Below are 16,895 nucleotides of genomic sequence, written 5' to 3' on the forward strand. Positions count from 1 at the left end.
AGTTTGGCCCAATTAATCCCACTCTCATCTCGAATCTGCCATGACATTGCTCGTGTTTGTTGTCTTCACAGAGAAGCGAAGGCGATGTACTCCTGCGAGGCAGAGCACAGCCACGAGCTCAGCTTCCCCCAGGGGGCGCACTTCTCAAATGGTGAGCAGAACCAGCACAAGACAAACATTATATGGCTCAGCTGACAGCTACTTTTCTGCAGCAGTGCTCGCAACAGCACACATGCCTCTTTGCGTAGGCTGACTGGATGTTTAAACAGTGTACACACAGAGTCTGTTGCATAGTGGCAGCACACAGAAAGCACTTGGCTGATTCCCAGTGTTATGTGGAAGCATAAAATAATTTTGCTCTTAGCGTGACACCCCCATATGCATTGCTAAAGACCAAACAGTCCTGGGATTTTTTATGGCCTCTTGCTTTTTCCATGAAGATATGACTTGGCCCACAACCAGTGCGAGCAGGTCACTGTAACCTAGTGATGGAAGGAACCAGCGCCTGTTCCCTGTTAACACAGCCTGCAGAGCCAGCAGCCAAAAGCAAAAACGTCAACAAACGCTCCCTATGATTGAACAGCAGGCAGAGCACTTTTATTGCTCTCTACCTTAATGGAGCTTTTTATTCTCCACATCTTTATTTCGCATATCTCTTCCATATTCATTTTTTGATGATAATTACTAAAGCTGTACCTCTTAATTTTGGTGTGTCTCTTGCTGATTTTATGGTTTCGGCTGTAACATGATCCTGCCTTAAAGCCTGCTAGAATATTCTGTGGGACTAAATTTAAAAGCAGCCTGACCCTGAATCTTCCCCAATCTACTATGAGTGTTTGTAGCTGCCTAATAGCATCTCTTATTTATTTATGCATCTGCTGCTTTTGCTTTACTGAGTCTGAGAAATAAATTAAAATGGATTTAAATTAAGCCTCTGCTTCACTCTTCCCTTTGACTTCGAGTAATTTGTTTCTCTTTTTGTCCTGTAGTCTACCCCTCTGTTGAACCAGGCTGGCTCCAAGCAACATACGAGGGTAAAACAGGTTTAATCCCTGAGAATTATGTTGTCTTCTTCTAACAGGTGGTAAACATGCCATCTTTTTCATGGTATCCATGGAAAAAAGGGGTTGATTTTTTGTAATGTTACTGTTATTGCTGGTAACTAACATTTCTGCATTTTATGCGTACCTAACAGATATGAGTTTGGGCTGTAATTGGTTTAACGGTGCTAGAAGTTCAAAGTTTAGAAATGTACCTCCTTTTCTGTAATGACTTCATTGTGAAATGCTGGGGGATCTGCAGAGATTCAGATGTAAATATATTAACCCATTGACTGCACTGGTGTTTTTAGTCCCAGTATTTGCTTACAGAATCACAAGACAATCAGATCCCATTTCACAAGTTTTATTCTCAGAAATATGCGCTTAACTTCCCATTATAGCAACAACAACATTTTCATCAAGTTGTAAATGGAAATCTGTAGTTTCATAAACATTCAATATTAACTGTCACTGAACAAACTGTGATTTAAAGTATGGTTACTAAACTAATCTATTAGAAAAAAGCATAATGGATTTGCACCTTAACTTTCATGTTTATGGCCTGTGATCATTGTTCAACCACTGAACCTGCTCACTGCTGCAGTGCACTTTCTGGTTAGCTACACAGTACAGTACTGTACATTAATGCTCACATGTTCTTCTGTAGTTGCTAATCAAAAATATTTACTTTGTGTAACTGTCTATTACTATAAATTATCACATCAGATATATGCCATTATGTAAAAAAAAAAAAAAAAAAAGTTTTTTATATACTATACGTATACTGTCATGAATGCCATGTTCATGAGGTGGAACCTTCACCTTTAATACCTGTTGTGGTACTGTACTTGCTGGTACACTGGTGTACTAGTAATAACTAGACATTTAGCTGATTATATTAAGTTAAATATTTAATTTTCAATTACTGCCACATTTTCAAAGTACAAAGTCCATAATGATCTAAAAAAAAAAAGTGAAACTTCCAGTAATAGTTAAAGAAAAACTTGATCACAACCTTTTATTTCCGTTCAGTTATTACAAACTGAAACTGAAGATTTACTCCAAAGTAAGACTTTCTGTGGTGACCAAAAATGTAATTGCCGAGTTATTTGAGATCTCATGCCAAGATCAGGATGTTCTTTTCCATTTACATCTTTAAGAATGCAAAGTGACCTTGAACAGTGATGCTGGAATAATACTCCCTTACAGTCTGAATTTGGAGGGGCTGTCAGGGAAATTACATCCACATCCTGAATATGTAACATTTTGAATCCCCCCTTTTTTATATGGCAAGCTTGTTTCCTTGCAATGATCTACTGTGTCTTGATGGTGCATAAACATGCCTATAAATAAACAAAGTGATTTATTAGACCTGTGGTCCAAATCCTTTTGTCATAGTGAATATGAGTCATGCTCACTGCAGCAAGGAACTCTAAATTCAACATGTTACACGGGCTGAACGGTGACAAAGTCCTACTATGAACTATATTAACTGCTAAATTGATTTGTCTCTATGTACTTGGCATGTGCTTGTACAGACATGGTTGTATTTTCCATTAAAAAAGACGATTGTGGTTGTCTTGTAGTTTGTATTATATTCTGGTGTAAAAGGTCCTCCCTATCCAGGTTGTTTGATTTGTAAAAACATTTTTATTGCATATTTTTTATTACTTTGGTCATGGCAGTTATGTTTTATGTCCCATTGAAGCTTAGACATTGGATTTGTTATTTAAGTGGGATAATTGGAGAAAAGACATGTGATTAGTTGTTGGTACACAGCTGAATGCTGTTAGAGATTTCTTTTTTTTTTTTTAAAGATTTTCTTAAAATTGTGAAATAAATTGAACATCTTTTCTTTTTTCATTGTTTTAATGAACTGCTGCACTCACTTGAATTAAATGTGTCACATGCATCTTGGTAACCTTTGTCATTGTGTGTATTTTGATTCAGATTGAGATGCACAACAAAAATTGTCTTGTAGGCGAACTCTCTCCATTAAAAGAAAAACATACTGTATATTTCTGCAGTGCTGGCAGAGAGGCACACTGGCTGAAATATCTGCAATTCATTTAAGATAATTATTTTTTACTTAATTTATCTTCCCAGTCTTTCCTGAATGAAATAGGTGCATTAAGTTAAGCTGCAGTGAACCCTGAAAAGCATTTCATTAGTTTATGCAGCAGGTTTCAGTGTTTCCTGCAATTTTACTTTCTAAAAATACAATTTCAGCGAGAAACATATAATCATTAAATTTTATGTTTTTTTTTTTTTTCTTTTTTTTTTTTTTACAGCTTTAGTACAAAAATATCAGTATCTCTAAGGCTTCTCAAAACCTACTGTATATCAGCTAGTAAATACCATCTGTACACAAGTTGTAGGATGGGAAAAGGTGACTTCACCAGAATTTATAGAGAGGAGCTTTAATAAATGGTGCCTCTGACTCATATTCATGATAGTTGTCTACTAAAAACTGTATTTTAAAGAGCATGTTAAAGAGCATTAGTGGCAGTTTGGCAAAGTACAAATGACTGACTGCATTTGTAATTGTGATTAATCCAGTCGCAAGTTGTCTCCTCAGAGTCGTGATGTCTGTGCCGGCATCATCACTTGGTGTGGAATAAGAGGGGCCTCACCATGCCTGCCAGGACCTTGGGGAGCTGGGATGCAATGACCTCTGTCATCATCTCTGGAAACTCCACTCTCATGGCGTCTGCCTGGATGAAGGTGCTCAGACAGAACAGGTTGACCTTCTTCACTATCTGTCAGAAAAGAGACATTCAGGTTTTCCTTGGTGCTCATTAAATAGCAGTAGGATTCAGACACATGATTTTAATACTGTTGCACTGAGCACTGTGAGGTGAGCCCTACATCGTGCATGGCGTCCATCAGTTTGGTGAGGTGGTAGAATCGCTGTGAGCTGGCCACCATGCCCTTCTCCCTCATGTGGATAGCCTTGGTCAGCTCCTGGATGTAGTTTTGTCTCATTTCTTCAAATATTGGCTGACTTTTGAGTCCCTCAAGAGGCACTGAGAGCAGACAGGACAATTAAAAAATAATTTGTTCAAATAGAAACTATTTGAAATTGTAGAAAAAGTATTATTATTACTGTCAAGAACACTACAGAAGTGCAGGTCAACAATGATTGCTATTGGAGTAACATGCTGCTAATAAAAGTCGTGTTTTTCGACCTGTAAAAGAAGGACTTGATAGCAGCTGCTACATAAATCTCGTCAAGGTCCAGTGACCCTGTACAACACTCCCCGTATTGTGCAGCTTTACAGTAAATGCTCATCATGCAACACTGTACTGAATGCCCCCACTTCAAACAAGGTCAGCATGATGAAAAACAGGAATTATCTTGTGTCTGACTGTATTAGCCTTCTGTCTCTTACCTGTGTTGAGTAGTATTATGGCTTTCATGCAGAGAAACTCCTCACGGGTGACCTGAAGGTTTGCAAACTCTTGAGGAATGAACTGTATTGCCAGGCAGAGGTCGTAAATCGGTGATCTCCTCATTTGCTCCCTAACAGGCAAAAACAAAAATGGTTTGTGTTTCTGGAAAACCTGGGAACAATCATTGCCTTTTGAATAAACGCATCAGTGTCATCTTTAAATCTTGCAAAACCCAATTTAAATTGCGTGAGTGATGACCTTTACTTACTGACTAAGAACCAGATCAGGTGCAAAGTATAAATATTCGCTGGTGACGTTCTGAAAGGAGCGCCACCCAAGCGAGAACACCATGAGGTTCATCCACGAGTACTGGATGAGGGTCATCTGATCAGTGATATGAAGATTGCGAAACCCTTAGAAAGAAAATTAAATTAGAGTACATTTAATGTTATGGCTTCTTGGTCCCGTTTTTTTTTCTTCATAGCTCATATTTTGGTTCAGCTGACAGCTTTCTTGCTAAATCTTTGTTTATTGTAACATTTACTGTGAAATTATTCCATACTACTTAGAACCACATCCCTTGTATCTACACTAATATTCATGGCATTACAAAACCTTCTATCTAAATCAGTATTTAAGCCTTAGACTCTCAGCAAGGCACTGTCAGTGGATCCCCATGGCGATAACAGGTGACCGTGAGCTGAGAGAGCTGTTACCTGGCAAGGACTTGGACCATTTGACAATCCATAGCAGCTGTTTCTCACACAGCCTATTGAGACTGGTGAGCAGAAGATGGGGAACATTGGGCTGGGAGTTGTCATAACCAGAGTACATGATCTCTGGTTCGATGTTTTCCAGGACATTGATGATCTGTTGGTTGAGCTGCACCTCACGAATGCCTGGTATGCAAGACATGGAGGTCAAGGCCTGGTTGTCACTGGACATGGCCAAATGGGACTGGAACATCAGGGACGGGGCCATACCCAAGGCTTTCAATGCCCCAAAACGCTTCAACTTCCTGCCTGTGACATAAATACAAGGCCTGGTAAGATTTAATGGCAAAGAGTACAGTTTGTACCCATAACTCATCACAGATTTTCAATGCTGCCACATCAGTTTAAATTTTGAATGGTAAAGTTGCTCAATCATGGTTCCCGTTTGATTTTAATTCACTATCGTCTTGATCTGAGCACTTTGAACATTCTCTTTGATGCTTTATTTAAATGGCTTAACCAATCATTTTAATTTCTGTGCAATTTTTGAAATTCTACCAAATCATACCTCCGAGCATCATTCCTGCTTGGTAGCACTTTCGCAGACGACATGCAGGACAATTCTTCCTTCGGATTTTGTCCACAATACAGTCATTTCTCCCAGCGCAGAGATAACTATGATGGCCTATTGAGTGAAAGGGTACAGGAAGTGCACACAATTTTAACAATGTTTGATTTTCAAATATGAAGGGAGGAGGCGAGACATTACAAGGGAAAAATGTGTTGAAGGATTCTCGACTATTAGCATGGCTGCTCCACTGAGAGGCAACGTTCTGAAAAGAGATCTAAAGAAGAAAATTAGATAAAGGCAAGGCTGTGAGGACAGAGTGACACGGCCATGGTGAGACATAGTGGCTCTTATATATCTCGCATTGCAAGATAACAAGAAAAACTTGTCCAAGAGGAAGAACACAGTGAACACTGGTCAGTGTGATACTGTTGCTATTGACCTTTAATAAGTATGATAGAAGGTCAGTCAAATTTGGAGTGGTAACTCCCTTTCACTTTACTCCAGCTTTCAATGTGGACATGTGATAGCTGATATCAGAGATTAATATTCTGCTACAACTTCAAAAAGATCTTTCAGCCTTTTTTTTAACCTTTTGCTTTATTTGTCTGGAAAAATGCCAACTGGCCAACAAGGAGGGCCGATCGAAAAGAGAGAGAGAGAGAGAGAAGCCATGCAAGTTTGATCTGTCATTGCAACATCTTGAGACATTAGAAAAAAAAAACCTGAAAGAAAAAAATATTGAAACTGTGTGTAGACAGTTTAAATGATGACTAAGTTTCTTATCTTGTATTACAGCCCAAGTAAACTACACTGGATGTGGGATGGAAAAATACTGGACTGAAAGTGTGCACAAAAACAAGAAGGAAAAAAAATAGAACTTGTGATAAACACTCAGCATTTTCAGGCACATTTATTCTCACCTTCAACTGCCCTTTTAAAGAAGACTTTACAGCTCCCGCAGGTCAAGACTCCATAGTGGCAACCAGATGCCTCATCACCACAGATCACACACAGCCTCTGAGGTGGCATACTGAAAAAGAAATGAATGAAAAAAAAACTAATTAAAAAGTTTCATCATTTTCAGATTGAAAGCTAAACTAAATGTTGCTTTCCCTCAGCTCTCACTTAAGTGGTTTAATGGCAGTAACACTTGTTGAATTCAAAACTCATTTAAGGGTACTCTCTCCATGTCAATACTAAGAATTATGGGCCCTAAAGGCTGCTTCATATTAGAGCACATAATAAGATGTATAACCAGATAATTATGTTGCCCCAAAGTGACAGAGCTTCTCCAGAGGAAAGCTTTATAAGAAGTTCTTACCTACTCTGTGACACCTCCTCAAACAAGTAAGTGAAACTGTATAGTGTTGGATTATTTACCCTGGAAATGTAGAATAAGGTGAAGGATTCCTCTGAGACATGAGCTGGTTCTGGTTCCCCTCATAGCCGCTGGTTGTGAACGGGTCCTCAGTCAACCCCGCAGACTGGCACCAGTATTGAGGCTCAGCTGGAGACGTCTGCATCTGCCAACGGGCAACCTCGTTCTTGTACATCGTTTGTTGCGAAGCTGCGTACGCGTGAGCCTCAAAGTTGACGACAGTCTTCCCGGACAAAGAACACCTGGAGTCAGTCCTCACCTGGCTTAGCTGCTCTGGCTGGTTCAGGTCGATCAGAAAGTTTGGAGATCCCTCGAGCCCCGGACGAGGACCCGCTGTTGTTGACCTGAAGCTTGTGGACTCACCGTCACTGAGCCCCAGCTGCTGCTTCCTGTTGGTGTCGCAGCAGGTGTCAAGAGAAAATATCTCCGATGATGCATCAAAGTTGGGGCAGGGGGTGTCCATAATAACGGAAGGCTCCTTTTCGTCTTTGATGAACTTACACGCTCCGGTGGTCGAGGAGAGACTTACACTTGCGCCCGACAAACTTTCGGGTGTAGCCACATTTGACCTCTGAATTTTTACAAAATCCCACGGCACACTGTCACACTTCAGATATTCACCCCCACGGTCATAAAAGTGTTTTGTAGCGAGTGGACCATCGAGTAAGTTGCAGTCTTTGAAAGCTGTGCCGTCGCCGCTTGAATTCAGACCGTGGATCAGTGCGCCGCCGTTTCCAAAATTACGCACGGAGGAGGATACGCAAGTCAAAGACTGTGGTTCGTTGGATAACTTCGTATTACTGTTACCAGTTTCAGTCAAGTCACTTATTCGTGTATCAGTCGAATCAACGATCGTAGCACTGATGCTGCTCATCCTTCCGTTTATTTTACTTTCCATTTTCTGAACCTCGAAGCGCACGGCAGAGACTGGAGTGCGCCCAGAGGCTGGACAGTATTTGATAGGTTGTGGCTTAGAGACCTTCCTGTAATCCTCCTCCCCGTCGAGAAAGGCTGTGACTTCGCCTTTCTTTCACATAAGAGCCTGATCCATAAAAGTTAACAGCTGATCAGAAAAGAAAAGAAAACGAAAAGCGACTTTTAGCTATGACGGTGAGTGACAATGAGCTCACACAGGAAATAAACGTGTTATATTCAAGTAAAAAAAGTTGATTTCCTTGTTCTTGTGGGTGTCATATTTCAGAGCTGATGCATGATTCCTATGGCTTTCCTCACTCAGACCAAATCCATCCTTCCAAAGGATGCCAGAGGAAGTATCAATCAGCCCTGATGGAGAAAATGTATGGCATTAGGCTATCTTTACAAAATAGCCAACCAATGAGGAGAAACAACAATGGACCACATCCATGTCATGGACCATTAGTCTCCACCCTTCTATTCTTGGATAAGTGTTGGAACACGGTGACATTTTTTGGCTAAGTGAGAAAATGGGTGGGATACATTAGACATGAACAAAGAAAAATGCTTACACTAAGTTAATGGATGTCCAAAAAACAGCCCTGCTGAGTTTAATTGAAGGTCAAGACCTAATACTATGATGTGAGAGAGTCTGAGGACATATGTTTTAAATATAATGTATCCTACAATCTAACAGTGTTGGTGTTAGGTCTGAAATAAAGTGACAGAAATTAGAAATTTGTTTTTTTGTCTTCTGCAGAGGATTTCGCTTGAATTTTTGCCTACAACTTCAGTTTTTAGCCTACTTTAAACATTATGTTTTCACTGTACATTTGTAAAATGCACATGAGCAGTCATTGATATTATTATTGATGCATCTCCTGTTCAGTGGTCCTATTTAGTTCTAAAGCCCACTGTATCATAACAGCACCCTCACCCCATTTGCACTTATCTGATTTACTAGTTTCTGTTGCCCTGAATAGATAACAGAGCGTTTTACTATTCAAGTTAATCAGTCGAGTATAGATGTTGCTGATGCATGTTATGATGCACACACAGGCCTTGGTCCTATCTCCTGCGTCACATATTTGACGTTATCAGAGGGGATTCTCCCGCTGTGGCCCACATAATTCTTGGATAACAGTTTCACATTCATATCTTAATGATTTGTTCTTCAAATGCTGTAATGGCCCTGCTGTCAGAGAAGACTTTAATCTGTAAATGTGACGCTCGTGGCTGATGGTGACCACTCACAGCTTCTTTGTGTAACCTCATCCCTGGTGCTTTTTAAATCAGTTTTTTAATATTGTAGACACATGGGGTAAATGTGTTTTACCCATCATCACAATAATCCATTTATACAATATACAAATGATAAATGTTGCTTGCTCTTTTAATAACAGCTATTGCTGTCCCTTTGTAGTTTTTCCTTGGTAGCAATGGTTCATACTGGCTCTCCTCAGGGACTTGACTCACTGGCTTTTCCTCTGCTATAGCTGTAGATGGAGGCGAGCTCAGCTGTTTGTCTACCTGACAGGTCAGACTGTTCTCAGACAGTTGTCTTGCTTCACAGCAAGCGTGAGAGAGCACAACAGGATCTGCTGCAATGATTTTAACAAGCCGTAAACCCTCTGTGCCCTGAGGGGAAAATAATCATTGATTTCAGTTCTGCTCATTAAACATTATGCTGAAGTGACCAACATTTTAATAAACCAGCACATTAAAAAACATAAATAAAAAGGTTGTGTTTTGTATAAAAAAATGTAATTCATGTTTATTGATCTTAAGTTTACATCACAGAAAAAAACTGCATACAGTAACTTGAGAATCACAGAAAGCTGCAGGCAGTTAGTACTGACCAGCTCTTTTATTTTTACATTATGTCTGTCTGATTTGCTAACCTGCCACTGAGACATTCAAACAGATGGGGTTTTTTTTAATTTTTTTTTATCAGAAGTGCTTTTGTACTTGAGATGAGAAATCACCCCTAAATCAAACCATATAAACATCACACGTTAGCAGCCAGTTGTCCATATCAGTCTAACACAGCTGTGTAAGAAAAAAAGTTCCATTAGTGCCACCATCTGGTTAACTTTACAGACAGCAACAAGAACGAAGATGGTTTGATGAGTTTTTCCTCCAAAAAGGGTAATGGGAAAGCGAAGATGTTTTTATATTTAAGATACTCAATAACCAGTTTTATTAGGTATAGTTTTGTTGTGAAAAAAAAAAGAAAAAGAAAAACTAAAGTACAGTAGTAAGTCTGTGCCTTAAGAGGCTCTTTGACCCTCATTGAAGTGTTGTGCATTTTAAGAGTGTGTTGACAGCTTGTGCCTCTGCTCCTCTTTCTGCCGAACATGTAAGACTTCTCCCAGTTGTCTGATGAGATCTGTCAATGTCTCCATGTCATGGTTCTCCCTCTCCAGCAGCTCATAGCGGAGACTGGAGATGTCTTGTTTGATCTCCTTCAGTTCACCTGTGGGACCGTAAGTGAAACAGTGTCAAATTATGTTTCATAGTTTGATGATATGCATAATGAAAAGCATACTACTCAGAACATCCACTTAACTCACCTTCATTCACTTCATCGTTGTCTTTGTCTCTTTGTGCTTTTACGATGTATCTTTTGATGAGACGATTCATTATCTTCTATGAAAAAGAATCAAAAATTTGAGCCTCCAACTAATGAGCTAATTGTTCCTGTAAAGTCTGAGTTAAAGCAGAAGTAAGTGATATATTTGTGTTAATATAAGTCTTAAATAGTTATATCTTCCGACAGCAATCACTTACATAGAGTGTTTGGACTGAAACACGGGTCTGTCAGTCACTCTGCTCTGCTCTGAGCCGAGGAGAAAACATTTATCGTATCCTACAGTTTTTATCCAATGAGGAGAGAGAACGGCATGCAGGGCTGTGTGTGCAGCCAAGGGACGCCGTGAATGTGGTGACGTAGGGACGAGGACTGTTATGGTGCGTTCAAGGAAACTCTTAACTCGTGTTTTTCCGACCTGTGAAGTCATACCAGTTCAATCTGGTACGAGTTCACGGGCCGGAAGTTACGAGTGGCCGTTATAGTGACTTTCACCGGTAAAACAGGTCGGAAAAACACAAGTGGGTTGCCTGAAACGCTACAAAGTCGTAAGTTGTGACTTGAAGCTGTAATTTACGGTTTCAAAAGCCTGCCTGGAACGCAGCATTAGCGAAAACGACCGGATCGCTTACTTCTGCTTTAAGTAAGAAGGAAAGCAGCAGCCGGTGTGATCTCTCAGCATATTTGATAGAACATGGTTTTGAATGACTCGTTTATATTTATACATGTATGTATTACATTTCTCCTTTGAGTATCTTAAATTGTTGTCATAATAAAAAAAAAGTTAGTAAGACTGCATTATGTCCATTCAAATTGCTATATGTGTGTGTCACAGTTATTAGTGGTTTACAAAATAAAAACTGATTTACCTGGTGGCGGGTCGGACCAAGTGACGTGTCCACAGTCAGATCTTCCTGTTGCCTTAACTAAGATTAGAAACGAGAAAAAAGAGAAGAAGCACTGTCTATACTTGTTTTTCTGAGATACACTGACAACTGCAACTTGAACACATGACACAAGAGGGCCCTGTGGACCTGTGACATACTGGAGGCAATTCCAGTGTTACAAATGTCTTCAGACATTCATTTACATCCAACAAAATTGATCTGTTCATTTCCTTGTTTCAAATATAATTTATATGAACAGCTGGTGCCTCACTTTATTAAGCTCCATCTCATCATTTGAATTTTCTTTGCCTTTGTCTTGAGGTACAGCCCAGAGAAACGTCCTTATCCACAGCAGGAGGGAGACAAAAGACTTGGGGCTCGGTACAAGGTTGAAGGGCACAGGCAGTGTGCCACCGTACTCAAAGTAAGAGAACCAGAGTTTAGCTCTGGCAAACTTCCACTCGACATCAGCATCATCCTACATCAACAGAGAAGAAATAGTAAGCGGGGGTAAGAACATTTGCATTTCTTATGTGTGACTTCCAGCTGCTTATCTACATTTCTACTCAGTGTTATTGTGTAAATCTCAAATATAAACCAGGAATACAAAACTGAACTCAATGTGACACCTTTGGCATAAATCAACAATAAATAATAACAACTACAAATATTTTGCCAAATTAAATTATTTCTAAAATAAGTATGATCTTATAACACCACTGAGAGTAACAGAAACAAGACAAAACACTATACTAATAGAAATTGAGAAATGTAGCTGGTCAGAATTTACCTCAATTTCTTGGAAGGAGCTGTTGAACATGGCGATGAGCATATTCAGCAAGACAATCACCATGATGATGTTGTACACCCCGTACAGAACATACCCGATATTCTCAATGAATTTATGGTCAATATTGATGACCACTGATTTAACCTCTGACAAGCCAAATATGGCCCAAAATAGTGTTTTAAAGCTTTCTTCAAGCCTGGAGGAGTGGAGAAAATGTAATTAAATTAGTGTAATGAAAAAATTGTGTTAGTCTTACATATTAATGAATTACAGATAGTATCCAGAGCTGCAGTCCTCCATGCGTTTTCAGGTAAACTGAGTTAGCAGAAGTCTATAGTTGGTACTCACGTTGTAAATGCATCGTTGTGCTTGGCTCCGAGGTAGTACGAGTACAGATTGAACATTCCCACCATGAAAGCCACAAAAACTGTTATGAAAATCACCATGAACTTGAATATGTCTTTTACAGTTCTTCCCAGCGATATCTGCAAAGGCCCAAAGCTCTCATTGGCAGGCAGGATGTATGCAATGCGGGAAAAACTCAGCACAACTGCAATTGCATAAAGGCCTTCAGAAATGAGCTGTGGGTCTGAGGGCATCCAGTTGATTCGAGCTGAAAACAAACAAATGTGGAATGGGAAAAGTATTTATCAAGTAAACTTTGACAGTAAGAAAATTATTACTCGAATAATAGGTTTATCTACATGTAATAGTTGTTAATCAGATCAATACTAAAATCAACATTCAGTGAGCCTGAAAGAATCCACTTCAAAAACAATAGGCTATTTAAAGTTTTGTGTAAGAAACTGATATTGAATCATGCATGTATTCTTTTGGTCCTCACTTACCCAGCTGGAAATATTGTATCTCAAAGGGCAAGGTCATGTTGGACAGGTCCTTGTAGTGCTTGTCAACATAACACTGAGCAGAATATGCATGCCAGAAGGCCATTAATCTGGCAATGAAAGAGGTCATAAATATGGCCAAGATACTAAAGTCAAGAAGGTTCCATGGTTCTGAGATGTATTCTCGAATGTCCTGCGACCAAATATCTTTACATTCTTCCCAGATCTTCCCTACAAGCAAAAAACAATCACATATTTAGTTGACAATCACACTGTCTCAAATAAATAGGCTGATATGATTTGTAAACATAAACGTGACCAGCCTTGAGTTGATAGTCGTATCACATAAGATTTACTGATGCTGTGTACTGACAAAGTGTGTATGATGTGGCTCCAAAGTCTCGCCTGAAGAGCTAAGTGTCACCTTGCCTTTTTCATCTTTGGAAATTCATTACAAGTCTGATTTATAATGGTACACGTGGTAAGAATATAATTATCTATGTGGGCAATTTCCTACCAAGATAGATATTTAGGATTTATAACCGCAATGACTCATAATATCCTTGACCCTGCATGCAGAGCCGAGTGATGTAATTGTGTAGGAGCCTGACTTAAATCATAACAAGTCGACAAGACTAAGTGTCTGAAAGATGGGAGAGGAATAAATTAACATAATGTAAAAATTACTAACTTAATAGAAAAAGATATGATTGTTAACTGTGGTTGTATTTAGGAATGGGAAAGGGACAGGGTGGCAGGGAAAGCAGATTCACGTTCATGACCTATGACCCAAGATATGATGAGGATCTCCATCCAGGTAAAGGGGGTGGTCTTCATACGAAACAGCTGTGAAGGATGATCGTGGGTGGTCATGTTAGGTAGAAGTGACGTTCCCTCAAAACGGTCTGCTGCGTTCAGGACCAGCAGGCAAAGAAATATCATAAAGGAAGCTGCATGGGCCACAAACTTCAGGAAAGGTCCAGACATGAGCTTCCCTAACTGACAGAGTGTGGCAAACAGGAACAACATTTAACATTGGTTTAAGCTTCTCCATTTTTTTTCTTCTGAAAATTACATAACAGAATAACATCTTCAAGAGAGAGAATAATATAAGAAATGCACAATGTAACTGTTAACCTGTTAAAAACATATTTTTTTAAACTAACCTTACTTGATGGTGCTATCAAGTACATGATAGCCAAGATGGGCAAACCAACAGCTACGCCAAGGACAAGTAGGACTTTAACTGCTGTCGTTTGCTGACGCAGTCCAGAAAAGTTCTCATACCAGATGGAGAGGAGTTGCTGCTGGCAGTTCGGATGTGCTACAAACTGGTTCATCGGCATTGTTTTTGTGTGTGTGTGTGTGTGTGTGTGTGTGTGTGTGTGTGTGTGTGTGTGTGTGTGTGTGTGAGACAGGAAGAGAGAATGACAGTGAAGGATTACATATTGAATATTACATAATCAAGCATGAGGTCAAGTATTAATACAAGTGCATCCGTTCTAAACCTAAAAATTTAAGGTCCCATATTTTACATTTTCACAGATTTATTTGAAGTGAAGTGACTGATTGGCTGATTGCCTTATGAGTAAATGAATAAAAGCAGAGCAGATTTCAGATAAAGATGCAAAAATAACAAATACCATAAGGCTGGATGTTGGGTCTATTGGTGGGTGGGATTTGGGGCATGGCAGTGGTGGCTGCTTTGTTGTGACATCACAAAGTTACGAATGGTCCTGAGGGCCAGTTTCTGAATACAGGCTGTGTGCTTTTCTTCGTAGTCTGAGCGCTTTGATACTTTCACAGTTTTAATAGAACCTCAGCCTACTTTATAATCAGAAAATATATTAGAATTTCACTGTATGCAATGTGGGACCTTTTGCTGCAGATGCTTACCTTTTTAACCTCATATTTTATTGCAAGTTTTAACCTTATAAGGTTTTGTCTGCCAAAGGTTTCAGTGTTTTGACATGATTCAGGGTCCCCATTTAAGATGGCTTCCACTTCCTCCGTGTTTCGACACAAATCCAAGAGTCCCACCACAAAATCCTTACACTGCATCGACAGTTTCTTGTAATCATTCTGTAAAAGAGAAAGGCAATATCTTTACAACCCTATTCTTCCATTTTTATGAATCACTAATGGCGAAAAACTGCCAGACCCTCTAATCCTATCATTACCAGTAATCTTTTAATCAACATGATGTACAGCTGTCATCCCTACATTTTTTGTAAAAAAATAAATAAATCCAATATATTTTAAAACAACATGACTGTACCTTGAACTCCTTCTCAATGTTGGCTAGAACTGCAAGCTCATTGCTCAGCTCCAGAGCTGCCATCACAGGGTCTTCATTTGAGAGGGACAGATATGCTGGACTAGCGAGACCTCTATATGCATGAATGCGGGACTGTGAATGGCTAAAAGCATCATTCCTCTGCTGCTCGCTGCAGGTCCTGCACTGACAGAAGTAGTCATGGGGCCGCTCTATACGGGCCCCCTTCATAAGAAGAATATGCACGATTTCATACTCATGGCACTGAGAAGCTAGAATGATGGGAGTGATGTCGTGAGAGAAACGTGTGCCATCCTCATCATAGGCAAAGAAGTCGTCATGCGTGTCCCCCTGGCTTGGACTATTAGTGAGCCTCTGACTGTCTGCAAAGGCCTGGTGGCTCAGTATGGCCTCCACTATACGAATGTAGCCTTTACTGATGGCTAACAGCAAAGCATCTCCTATTCTAGCCAGGTCCTTCTTCCTGAGTAGGAGCTTAGTCACCTCCAAATGCTCGTTGGCAACTGCCAGCTGCAGTGCACTTTGGCCCATGTAGTTTACACAGTTGACATTGAGCTCTGGCAGTTCCTCTAGCATCCGCCTCACTTCAGGAATGTTGCCATATTCTGCAGCATCCAAGAAAAGTTCCTCTGTCATTGAAAGGCAGGAGGACGATTGGGCATGAAACATGTATCCAGCTCCCCGAAAAGCTTGTCTCCGGGGTTTGGCCATGATCTGCCGCAGCATGATTGCTTTCCCTTCATTGCACCATCTAAACAAAGGTAAATATATTTTATATCACACAATACCATTATAATTTGAGCATAAATGTAGAAAATGATCAATGCAAGTCAAAACCCTTCATCCATAACATCCTATCCAAATCACACCTGCTTCAGGATGAGTAAGAGATTTACTATGAATTTCCTACTTATGTCAACTCCCTCTTTGTTTCTTGAGAAGCCAAGCAGTGAATGAACAACAATGTGCAATGGACAGCTGGTCTCATCTGAATTATGACTACAAGTGTGACACCACCCACAGACTCATCATCTGCTCCCCTTCATTTCATAGCCTGGTACTGGCACTGGTGATCCACTCTGTTTGATAGTTAGCCGAACTTACTTTGCATTATTATTGAACAATTCTGTCAACTGATTAATCATGGTACACATTACAAGTATGATGTTGACTCTGCTCATTAGCCTATGATCGTACTACCATATGACAGAGACTTTTAATACTAATTATATTTAGTGTCATTGTCAAACGAGTAAATGTATTTCTGCTCAGTAATTGCATTTAAATAACGTGGTTATCTCAGAAGCTAATTGCTTCAGCACAGATGACAACTTCCTTTCATTCAATCATAATTAGAGTTAACAAGATTTTACATGACTGAGAAATTTGATGGGCACATAGTATATAGAGACACAGTACATACAGATTTTCTACAGTACCGACTGGCACACTATGAATTGCTTCTCATATGGCAGCT

At 39.8% G+C, this 16,895-nt stretch overlaps 3 protein-coding genes across 6 annotated transcripts in view; 1 reads left to right on the top strand and 2 right to left on the bottom strand.

Moving 5' to 3' along the window:
- arhgap42b (Rho GTPase activating protein 42b) overlaps positions 1 to 2,914 on the top strand; it is a 63,044-nt gene extending 60,130 nt beyond the window's left edge. For all 4 annotated transcript variants that reach the window (XM_083985443.1, XM_083985444.1, XM_083985445.1 and 1 more), the window contains 2 exons: positions 72 to 151; positions 990 to 2,914. In XM_083985443.1, coding sequence (XP_083841569.1) covers positions 72 to 151; positions 990 to 1,078 — 169 coding nt within the window. In that variant the 3' untranslated portion in view covers positions 1,079 to 2,914. The remainder of the gene's footprint in view (positions 1 to 71; positions 152 to 989) is intronic.
- A 700-nt stretch (positions 2,915 to 3,614) lies between these two features.
- Positions 3,615 to 7,969, bottom strand: pgr (progesterone receptor; the record flags this gene model as incomplete). Its single annotated transcript, XM_083985669.1, has 8 exons — positions 3,615 to 3,799; positions 3,909 to 4,066; positions 4,433 to 4,563; positions 4,702 to 4,846; positions 5,150 to 5,455; positions 5,715 to 5,831; positions 6,638 to 6,747; positions 7,098 to 7,969. The coding sequence occupies 8 exons, from the start codon at positions 7,967 to 7,969 to the stop codon at positions 3,644 to 3,646; spliced, it is 1,995 nt and encodes a 664-aa protein (XP_083841795.1). The 3' UTR covers positions 3,615 to 3,643.
- A 2,350-nt stretch (positions 7,970 to 10,319) lies between these two features.
- trpc6b (transient receptor potential cation channel, subfamily C, member 6b) lies at positions 10,320 to 16,159 on the bottom strand (the record flags this gene model as incomplete). Its single annotated transcript, XM_083985670.1, has 11 exons — positions 15,401 to 16,159; positions 15,019 to 15,204; positions 14,289 to 14,453; positions 13,905 to 14,121; positions 13,126 to 13,353; positions 12,626 to 12,890; positions 12,278 to 12,473; positions 11,759 to 11,965; positions 11,470 to 11,526; positions 10,584 to 10,659; positions 10,320 to 10,486 (listed from the first exon to the last, which is right to left on the bottom strand). The coding sequence occupies exons 1-11, from the start codon at positions 16,142 to 16,144 to the stop codon at positions 10,320 to 10,322; spliced, it is 2,508 nt and encodes an 835-aa protein (XP_083841796.1). The 5' UTR covers positions 16,145 to 16,159.
- Positions 16,160 to 16,895: the final 736 nt, after the last annotated feature.

Source organism: Trachurus trachurus, assembly GCF_905171665.1.
Source record: "Trachurus trachurus genome assembly, chromosome: 13".
Classification (NCBI taxonomy): domain Eukaryota; kingdom Metazoa; phylum Chordata; class Actinopteri; order Carangiformes; family Carangidae; genus Trachurus; species Trachurus trachurus.